General features: G+C 49.4%; 1 protein-coding gene across 1 annotated transcript in view; it reads left to right on the forward strand.

The window, feature by feature from the left end:
• Window positions 1-11100, forward strand: part of POLN (polymerase (DNA directed) nu) — a 243508-nt gene that overhangs the window by 224339 nt on the left and 8069 nt on the right. The window contains 2 exon segments of the mRNA XM_006874123.1: window positions 5477-5587; window positions 9303-9381. Of these exon segments, the coding sequence (XP_006874185.1) occupies window positions 5477-5587; window positions 9303-9381 (190 nt within the window).

The raw sequence follows: 11100 nt of genomic DNA on the forward strand, positions 1-11100 counted from the left end.
AGACTATGGGCCTAGACCACCCTTTAGGTCTGGAAAGAAACTCACCCTTGTGGCACAAATTTTATCCATACAGTAGGTAGGTAGGTATATAGCAGAGACAACAACACTAGTAAGATATGCTCAGGTATGCTCAATCATTCACAATCCAAAGGGCCACATTCACCTAAGGACAGAGTTGAGAAGAGATTGGAAGGTGGTTGGAATGCAAATAGGAAGCACAGGGAGGAAGTCAGATAACTGTTGTGGCCAGGAGGGCACTGTCATCATTGAGAGAAGAAAACGTGTATGATTTGTTGAATGTCAATCGGATGATCTTTTCTGTAAACCTTCATTCAATTCACAATTAAAAGTTAAAAAAGAAAGAAAATACATTTGCAAAAACTGGTGGGATCCAAGTTTGGTCAATAGACTACTGCCAGCATCAGTTTCCTGATTTTGCTCATATGAGTTGTTGTTGTTGTTAAGTGCCATCGAGTCAGTGCTGACTCATAGCAACCCTGTATAGGGTTTCTGAGGAGTGACTGGTGAATTTGAATAATCTACTTTGTGGTTCAAACCAACCTTGTGGCCCAGAACTTGATTTTACAGTGTCACTAAACAAAGTTCTATGACAGCTCACCATGGGGGGGAGTCTGGGTAATGAGCACATAGGACTTCTCTCTACTGTCTCTACCGTTTTTGTAACTTTTTGTGGTTCTATAACTAATTCAAACTAAAAGGTTTTTTTTCAAAACTGGAAAAAAAAATCACTAGACATTCAAAGATGCAGAAAATGAAATGTATCAAGTAAGCAGTGCTGGCTCTCCTTTATCCTCATTTTCAGTTGCTGTTGTTGTTAGGTGCCACCAAGATGGTTCTGACTCATAGTGACCCCACATACAACAGAACGAATGATGGCTTTGTCTTGTGGGGTGGTTTGTAGAATGGGCTTTTCTTCCTCAGCCCCCAGTTTCTTTTCAGAGTGAAAGTCTATGGACTGAGGAATGCCAGACATATCAAGCAGGACTGCCCCTGCCTCTGCCTAATTTGTTGTTGTCCATAAAAAAGAAACATTTTTAAACTATTGTATATTGCTAATGCAGTGGTCTTGCAGTCCTGGCAGGCTGCGGAAAGCACTACATTGCTGCTTGCCTGCCCACAACCATCCCAAGGCTACCTTGTCAGACAGGATCTCTTTTTGGAATGTCCATGGGAAAGGGTTTGCAGCATCCATCTGTCTCTTGCTCTATACAGCCAGCACCATATTTGGAAGAGACTATCTTCCCCATTTAATGTGTTTATCCTTTGTCAAAGATCAACTGAGCATTGTTGTTGTTAAGTACCATCAAGTCAGTTCTGACCCACAGTGACCTTGTATAGGGCTTCCGAGAACAGCCAGTGAGCTTGAACCACCGACCTTGCAGTTCAAACTAACTTTGCAGGCCAGCACATTAAAACCCACAGCACCACACCAGGACTCTCAACTGAGCGTAGATGGATGGATTTACTTCTGCGTTCTCGATTCTGTTCCATTGATCTATATGTGCCTTTTGTTGTCCCGGTACCAGGCTGTTTTGACTACTGTGGCTGTAGGCTTTGAGATAGGGAAGTGAGAAACTCCTAGTTTGTTGTTCTATTTTAATAGTGCTTTGCTTACCCAGGCTCTCTTTCCGTTCCATATAAAGTTAATGATCAGTTTTTCTGTCACTTTAAAAAGTGTGGGAAACTGGATTGGGATTGCATATCTATAGATTGCTTTTAGTGTTGACATTTTCACAACGTTAAATCTTCCTATCCACAAGCATGGTCTATTCTTCCATTTTTGTAAGTCTCTTTTGGTTTCTTGTAGTTTTCTTTATGTAGGTCTTTTGTTTCTCCAGTTAGATTTATTCCTAAGTACTTCATCTTTTAAGGATCCCCAGTGGCATAGTGGGTTACACAAGGTCAGCAGTTCAAATCCACCAACTGCTCTGCAGTAGAAAGATGAGGCTGTCTGCTCCCATAAAGATCTACAGCTGTGGAAATTCTATACGGGGTCGCTCTGTGTCAGAACTGACTCGAGAAGCCGCAGCATCTCATCTGGGTGGCTACTGCAAATGATAGTGTTTTCCTGATTTCCTTTCCGGAGGTCTTTGTATGAGTATAAAGGAATTCAACTGATTTTTGTATGTTACTCTTATATCCTGCCACTTTGCTGAATCTTTCAATGAGTTCCAATAGTTTTCTTGCTGAGTCTTTGGAATTTTCTAAGTATAGGATCATATCACCTGTACATAGAGTTTTCCTTCTTTTTTGCCAATTTGGATGCCTTAAATTTCCCTTTCTTGCCTTATAGCACTGGCTAAGCCTTCCAACTGAATAGAAGTAGTGGCAGAGAGAATCCTTGTCTGGTTCCTGTTCACAGGGGGATGCTTTCTGTTTCTCTCTATTCAAAGTGCTGCTAGCTGTTGGTTTTGTATTGTTGTTGTTGTTAAGTGCTGCCAAGTCAGTTCCAACTCAATGAGACACTGTATAGGGTTTCCAAGGAGCAGCTGGTAGGTTTGAACTTACAACCTTGTGGTTCAAAGAGACCTTGCAGTCCAGTGATTTATCCCACAGCATCACACCAACAGGAATGAGTGTTGGGTTTTGTCAAATACTTCTTCTGCATCGACAGATATGGTCATGTGGAGGGTTTTCCTTTTGTTTTATCTATGTGATAGATTATGTTGATTGCCTTTCTAATATTGAACCATTCCTGCATACCTGGTATGAATCCCACTTGATCATGATGAATTATTTTTTTGATACATTGTTGGATTCTATTGGCTAAGATTTTCTTGAGAATTTTTGCAGTCGTGTTTATGAGGGATGTTGGTCTTTAACTTTGTTTTTAGTGATGTCTTTGCCTGGTTTGGGTATCAGAGTTATGCTAGCTTCATAATAGGAATTCTGCACGCGGTCATCTTTTCTATATTCTGGAACAGTTTGAGTAGAATTGGCGTCAGCTCTTCTCTGAAGGTTTGGTGGAACTCACCAGTAAAGTCACCTTTACTGGACATCTGTTTGTTGGGGATTTTTAATGACTTGATCAATTTTCTCTTTTGTTATAGCTCTGTTCAAGTTTTCTACTTCAGTCTGTGTTACTTTAGATAGGTCATATGTTTCTAGAAATGAGTCCATTTCTTCTAGATGTTTTCATTTGTTGGAGTACAGTTCTTCATTGTTGTTGTTAAGTGCTGTCGAGTCGGTTCCAACTCATAGCGACCCTGTATTGGGTTTCCAAGGAGCAGTGGTGGATTTAAACTGCTGACCTTGTGGTTCGCAGTCCGGTGCTGCTCCTACAGCGCCACGCCAGGAGTCCTCAACTCTTCCTAGTGTTCTGGTATTATTCTTTTATTTCCCTTTGTTCCGTTGTGCTGTCACCCATATCATTTCTTCTTCATGTAATTTAAATTTCCTCCTTTTCTCTGATTAGATTTAGTACTGATTTGTTGATTTTATTAATACTTTCGAAGAACCAACTTCTTGTCTTAATGATTCTTTCTATTGTTCTTCTGGTTTCTGTTTCATTTATTTCTGCTTTAACCCTTACTATCAATCTTCTTCTGGTGGTTATAGCCTGACTTTACTGCTCTTGTTCTAATTGTTGTCAGTTTGGGGGTCAGGTGTTGATTTTGGATGTGTGGGTTTATTGCTATCAGTTACTCTCTGTGCACTGCCTGCTTTTGCTGTGCCCCAAATGTTTTGATAAGTTGTGTTTCATTCTCATTTGATTCGAGGAGTTTTTCATTTCGTTATTAATTTCTTCTATTACCCAGTAGCTTTGAAGCAGGTGTTATTCCGTTTCCATGGATTCGATTTTCTTTATTCCCTTGATTTTCATCATTTGATTTTTCACTGTTGATTGTGGATCCAAGTAAAATTAAATCGATGACAACTTCAATGTTGTCTCCATTTATCATGATGTTGCTTATTGGTCCAGTTGTAAGGATTGTTGTTTTCTTTATATTGAGATGTGTAATCCATGCTGCAAGGTCAGTTTGAACCAAAAGTTCGATGGTTCAAGCTTACCAGCCTCTCCTCAGAAACCCTATACAGGAACCAACTCGACAGCACTCAACAACAGCAACAATCAATACTGAAAGTTGTCATCTTTGTTCTTCATCATTGAGTGCTTCTTCACTTTCAGCAAGCAAGGCATGCATGTCGCATGTTATTAATGAGACTTCCTCCAATCCTGATGCCATATTCTTCTTCTTGGATTTGTTCAGCATACAGACTGAAGAAGTGTGATGAAAGAATATAACCTTTGCTTCCAGTTGCTACGGTTGTTGTTAAGTGCCATCGAGTTGATTCCAACTCAGAGTGTCTCTGTATAGGGTTTCCAAGGAGCAGCTGGTGAGTTTGAGTCACCAACCTTGAAGTTCAAACGACTTTGCAGTCGGACACATTAACCCACAGCACCACACCAGGGCTATTGTTGTTGCTGTTGTGGTTGTTATGTGCTGTGGAGTCGGTTCCGACTCATAGCGACCCTGTATAGGGTTTCTGAGGTGGATCTTTACCAGAGCAGAAAGCCTCATCTTTCTCCCGCAGAACAGCTGGTAGTTTTGAACTGCTGCCTGTGAGATTAGCAGCAGGAAACTTTAACTATACATTGCCTGGCACATAGTAAGTGCTCAATATTTGTCACTTTTATAATTATTATGCATGTGGGAAACTCTCCCAGTCCTCTGATATGGAAAATCACAAGCAAAGGATTCCGTTCTCACTGGTACCGAGTGAAAACAGAAATCCACGCTGCTCAGTATATTCAATCAAGGCAGTTTGCATTCATTTTCCTAAAGAAGGCCCCCAAACTGTTCAAGCTTCAGCCCCCACAAAGCGTGGATCTGCCTGCATGCGTCGGGATGTAGAATCTAACTCAGGCCACCGCCCCCTCCTTCAGTGGGAATATGTGTTGATGCCGCTCTCTGCCTCTCCTGCTGCCACATGGTGCAGAATTACTTCTGTACTCCAAGTTCCACACATGACTAAGCAATTTCTATAGTGTTCTGAGGTTCTTGGGTGGCATAAATGGTGTTTGACTAATGACCTAAAGATTGGTGGTTCAAACCCACCCAGTGAGATCGCAGAAGATAGGCCTGATCATCCACGTCCTTTCAGCTCACAGCCAAGAGCAGAGCTAGGCTGCCAGGCCAGGGTCAGAGTCAATGACAGCAGGTTTGGGTTGGGGGCATGGATGGTGTAGAAACTGCCCTCCATTGTCCTACCACAAACCTTAGCTTAGCCAGATGTCAGAAGAATGCAAAACCTTGCCACCAGGCAAGCAAAAGTCATCCTATTGTAGGGTCCTGGCCATCCATCATGGTACCCGCTAACCCAGGGGGGACTCTTGGGGTCAGCAGTCCTCCGAGACTCCAGGCATCACCCAAGAGAAGCCAGGCCCACCAAGGGCTAGTGTCCACCGGCTCATTGCTGTCACTCATCCGGCTTTTCCTTCATGTCACCAAAGGGTTCGTGGCGTCCATCATGGGCAGAAGGAGACCCCTGCCAAGCATCCATTCACAGGACCAGCAGCTGCGGGCACAAGCAGAGCGGCAGGCAGTGAACTTCATTGTTCAAGGTACAGTGAGGCCCCTGACAGGCCTGCTGCCCCGCCCCTGTCCCCAAAACCCCGCACATCCTGGCCTGGACCTACTCCAATAGACTGTTGGCATGAGGAGTCCCTGAGTGGTACTAAGCTGTTAACCAAAAGGTTGGTGGTTTGAACCCACTCAGGAGCCCCTCAGAAGAAAGACCTGGTGATCTCCGTGGTTTTCCAGGTTGCTTTGTTGCCGTGACCTTTCCTGCTCCTCATGAACCTTCCTCCAGAGAGCAACCCCAGTGTCTGTCACCCTGGTGTGACTGAAACAATGCTTGTGGGTGAGGGCTCCATCCTGTCATCTTTGTCACTCCAGGAGAAAGTACTTTCACAGGGGCTCCAGGTGCTTACCTAGCCCCGCTAGGGTCAGACCTGGAGACTCTGTCCCATGACACTCCTGCCTAGCAGGTCCTGCACCTCCAAATAAGGCATTGCTACCCAACATTCGTAGAAGAATTGATGCCTTGAATTGTGGTGTTGGAGGAGAATACTGAAAGTGCCATGGACTAAAAGAACCAATAGATCTGTTTTGGAAGAAGTGCAGCCAGAGTGCTCCTTAGAGGCCAAGATGGCCAAACTTTGTCTCTCATAATTAGGACATATTGTCAGGAGGGAACAGTTGCTAGAGAAGGATGTCATGCTGGGTAAGATGGAGGGTCAGAGAAAAAGAGGAAGACCTCCAACAAGATGGATTGGCCAAGTGGCAGCATTGATGGACTCAAGTGTGGCAGCGGTAGTGAGGTTGGCCCAGGATCGGACATTGTTTCATTCTGCTGTGCCTGGGGTCGCTATGAGTCGGTTCCGACTCGATGGCACCTGACAACAACAACAACATCCCTCCAACACCGCCCATCCCTGAAGGAAAAAGGCAACTGGAGAAAGGGGCACGTGGGTATGGAAACTTCCAGACAGCCCTGTGTCAGCCTGGGCCAGCATGAAAGAGGAGCCGAGCACATGCCCACATTGCAGACATCCGGAGGCCTCGCTCGGAGCCCAGGGAGCCAGAACCCTGACCTCCTAGGTCACAGGTGAAGAACCGAGACTCCCATGGACTGAAGAAAGACCTTGTCAGCCAAGACTCCGTACCCAGGGTACCACCTACCCCCTGCCGGTGTGTCCTGCAGAGGACTGGACTAGGCAGGGGGATGCAGGTGTGAGCCTCAGCAACCTGCAGAGTGGGGGCAGCTGCCAGTTAGAGGCTGCTCAGTGTGACCACCCAGGGCATGTGCTTAGGACCTGAACAACTCCCCCCGGCCCGAGACCTGTGGTCCCACTGGGATTCTCACCAGGAAGCACTGGTCGGTCATAGACACCAAAGTGCAGGTAGGATCCAGATGATTTCCTAAGAATGAAACCAATACCAGGATCTCCTTCCAAACGTTCACCAGGAGGCTTGACCTCAGAACCCAGCTCTCCAGGGCCTCTCACTGCCCGGCTGGGCTGTCTTCCTCAGGGACTGTCCTCTAAATGAGGGAACACCCACCAGGCACCTACATGGTGAGTGAGATCCCCCCAAGGAGCCGCAGCATGGGGGGTAGGGAGGGGTCACAGCAACGGGTCCCCACCCTTGCTCGGTTTCCCACCCCGACCCCCTGTTCCTCATTTCCCCAGCCACTCACCGCCAGAGTCTGGACTGGTATCTCTCCCTGTGTAGAGAATGGTAATGCCCCTGTGTCTCCAAGATACCCCAGGGACCCCTGGGATCCCAGGCCCAGCCACACTGCTGCACTCAGTTTGCAGAGGCAAAGAGGAGAACAGGATTCCCATAGCCACACCCTGGTGGCCAGGAGCAAAGCCGACGGTTCCTGAACAGTTGGCAGGAATGGTCCCGGGCCCTGAGGACAAGCCAGCCTGGCCACAGGGCCTTCCTCAGCACCCGGTCCCGCAGAAAACCATGGGCCGCTGCAGAAGTCGCCCAAACAAGAAGCTGCTTCCCAATATTCCAGGTTCCTGCGGCCATCTTCACCATCCTTATAGGGGCCCAGGCTGTCTTGTTTGGAGTTGCTTCCACATTCAAATGGTTGTGTCCTAATGCCAACAGCGCCTTCTTCCAGAAAGCACGGACAGACACGATCAAACCCGACATGCCCCCATGAGCCCCAAGCCATGTCCAGACACACCTTTGCCAGAATGTGTGTGGTGCGTGTAGACTTGTGAAGAAAGAGTTGGTCTAACATCAGCCCCATAACTCTCCAGTGGTGAGGAAAGTCGCCATCATAGGGACAAGCTCTCTGCTCAGCTGCCGGTATGAGGACTCCAGCCCAAGCCTCCTCAGGGTTCAGAGACGGTGTTTGGGGTGAATTTTGTCCCTTTCCCATCCAGCATTCTTGCCACGCTTGTGGCCTCCTAGACTGTGAGACAGAACACGTGGCCCACAAACCAAGGTGTTTTACCTTTTGTTGGCCAGTTAGAGCCGTCTAATGGCCCAATAGATCCGTGGGCTTCAAGCCTGCTTCCCCGTGATCAAAGCATGTGACGAAGACCAACTGCATGCCTCGTACTGGAAAGAGGCCAGGCCTGGGATGGCACTGCGGGTTAATGCGCTGGACTGCAAGGTCATTTCAACCGCAGTGTCTGCGGTTCAAGCCCACCAGCTGCTCCTTGGAAATGCTATACAGGGTTGCTGGACGGGACCAGCTCAACAGCACTGAACACCAATAGCAACACACTCCAGAGAGGTGGCTGCCGAGCCCCTGTGAATCATGGGAACGCTGCAACCCCACGAGAGCAGCAGTCCGTGAACTGGCAGGTTGGAAGCACTGGTCTGAACCCACAGGCCTGCGCCCTCATCCTGTGAGCCAGTGTGGGGTCATAACCCTACAAGGCCCCAAGGCTCCACTCTGCTCACACACACCTGTGCTGTGGACAAGCCTGTGACCATGACAGGACATCACTCTCGTGTGTAGGTTCTGTCACAGGTCATTTCACAGACGTAATGAAAGTCCCTAATCATGGAGACTATCTACAATGGTGCTGCAGAGTCAGTTCAAATCCACCATCTACTGCATGGGAGAACGATGAGGCTTTGTGTTCCTGTAAAGATTCACAGCCTCGGGAACCCTACCGATGAGACTGAGATGTCTCAAGGAGCCCTGGGGGAGCCGAGAGGTAAGCAGCCCCTCTCCACAGGAGCAGACAAGGCAGGCTGCAGCCTCAGACCCCCTAGGGGAGAGTTCCGCTCCAGCCTACAGGGGCCCAGGGAGTTGGCAGTTCGTGGGGACAAACTCATCAAGACAGTGATGATTCTGGGGGGCCTGATGTAATTAGGTGAGCCCGTTAAAAGAAGCTTTAGAGGTCAGAGTCAGAAAGAGTCCACCCTTACGCTAACTTTGAAGGAGCAAACAGCACACTGGGGCAAAGCCTTGTGATAAGGAACCGAGAGTGGCCTCTAGGGGCTGAAAAGTCCCCAGCCAAGTACAACTGAGTAATTGGGGACCTGAACCATTGGACCACAAGGAAATGAATCTGCCAAGGACCTGAGGGCACATTGTCAACTTTCCCAATGAGGGTACAGCCGGGCTCCTGAGGCCCTGACCCACAGAAACGGTGAGATACGGTGAGATAAGGTAAGATACAGTAAGGTGGTGACTGTGTGGCATGTACTACCAGCTAGACTATTGGGGCTGCCAGCCTCCCCTGGCTAGGCTACGTCAGCCTCAGCCAGGATCTCAGCAGAGCTTCTTTCTGTGTTCCTCAGGCTCCGCTGCCGACCTCTGCAAGCTGGCCATGGTCCACATCTTCGCTGCAGTGGCCACTTCGCCCACCCTGACGGCCAGGTCAGTGTACCATGAGGTCAACCTGTCCAGAGCCCTTGGCCCACCTGGTCAACTGTCCTGCCCAGGGCTTGGCGAGTCAGCTCATGTTGGGGAGTGGACTCTGTGGCTGCCCCACGCATAATGACCCGTTGCTTCCTGTCTGCACAGTCTTCACTCTAAATGTTCAACAACCACCCCTGGGCCCCAGCACCATGATCCCCTTGAGCCTGACCGGCTACCCAGAAGTCCTTGGACACCTTTTTTCTCCCAAGGCTCTGAGGCTGGGCGGGGGGCCAGTGGAGCCCACTCCTGACAGGCATGCCACGGTCAGCAGGCCACTACACCAGCTTGGGACACCTGAGGTCTGTCTGCCCCCTTCCCCCACCCAGGAGGCTAGAAGACTCCACTGCCCCTGCACACGGCACACTGCCCTGGTCCCCTCCCCACTGTCCCTGCTGCCAAAGCCACACACTGCAGACCCTCAGCTGCTGCTGCTCTGGGGACTGACCTGGGACACAGCCCAGTCAGGGCCCCCACCAGTCCCTCAGGTCAGCACTCTCAGCTTCCTGTCTGCCTTACATTTAGGGGGTCAACCGAGGTCCTGGATAACACAAGTGGCCAGTCCAAGCTCCCCTGACCTCAGAAACCCCCAAGACCTCGTCAGATCCCACAGGGTCGTTCCCCCTCTCTCAGGAGGCTCTTTGATCCCTATTCACATGTCCCCACCCACCCCTCGGGACCTATGGGAAGTATTGGGGCAGCGTAATCTTCTTGATTGTAGTGTGGGGAGTTCACCTCAGTGGGCATGTCCCTCAGACTCTTACAGGCTGGGCATTGTGACCTGCTCACCATGGGTGCCCCCACTAGAGAGAGAAGGCCCTGGACACTAGGTCATACACAGCCAGCCTAACTGACCACATGGCCTTCACCTGTGCTCTCGGGTTGTCCCTCCCAGAGCCAGTGGCCAGGGGTGGAACCCCAACGCCAGGCCCATGTGTCCTCCTGCCCACGTGTGCACCACATGGTGAACTGCTCCTGCTGCCCTGGCCAGAGAGCTCGGGGGGTGAGGGGGTCGCGGGTGCACATTTGGAAGAGGAAGGTGACATGGATGCTTACCTTGGACAGCACTTCACATGGGGTTTCCCCTCCCCAGAGCTGAGCAGGGGTCCCAGGAAGGTGGTGGCCACACACCTCCCACTCTTATTATTGTGGTCATCGCTGGGCAGTGGGCAGAGGGGAGGGACAGTGGGTACTGTTTTGCAGGCAGCACCAGTTGCCTGGTGGGGAAGCTGGGAGGCTGCACCCACCTCTGCCTGATGCCATGATCTGTGGAGTCCCAGAAGCCAGCCTGGGCAGTGCAGTGGAGTGGTACTCACTGAGTCCAGGACTGGGTCCTTCTGGAGCCTTGGCAGGACGTCCAGACCTGAGGCTGCCCCATCCACCCCGACAGGAAAGCTGCTACTTCTGAGAGGGCCGAGCCCTACCCGCTTGTATCCACTTGAAAACTGGATGACTCAGCCCCTCGTTTTCCTCTTGCCAGCTCTTCACTGTTTTAGAAACGCTCCTCATCAAACTCCATCAAGCTTACTTGGGGCACAAGCCGGTTCTTGGGGAACGTGGGGCATTCAGTTTACAACCTAGATCTCTTCCCGGAGTGATAGAAATGGGTCTAAAAGGAGCAGATGCCGGCTAAATGCTGATATGCAAATTCAAATTAAAGCTGAAGAAAATGAAAACAAA

This window comes from Chrysochloris asiatica, unplaced genomic scaffold (genome assembly GCF_000296735.1).
Source record: "Chrysochloris asiatica unplaced genomic scaffold, ChrAsi1.0 scaffold00262, whole genome shotgun sequence".
Lineage (NCBI taxonomy): Eukaryota > Metazoa > Chordata > Mammalia > Afrosoricida > Chrysochloridae > Chrysochloris > Chrysochloris asiatica.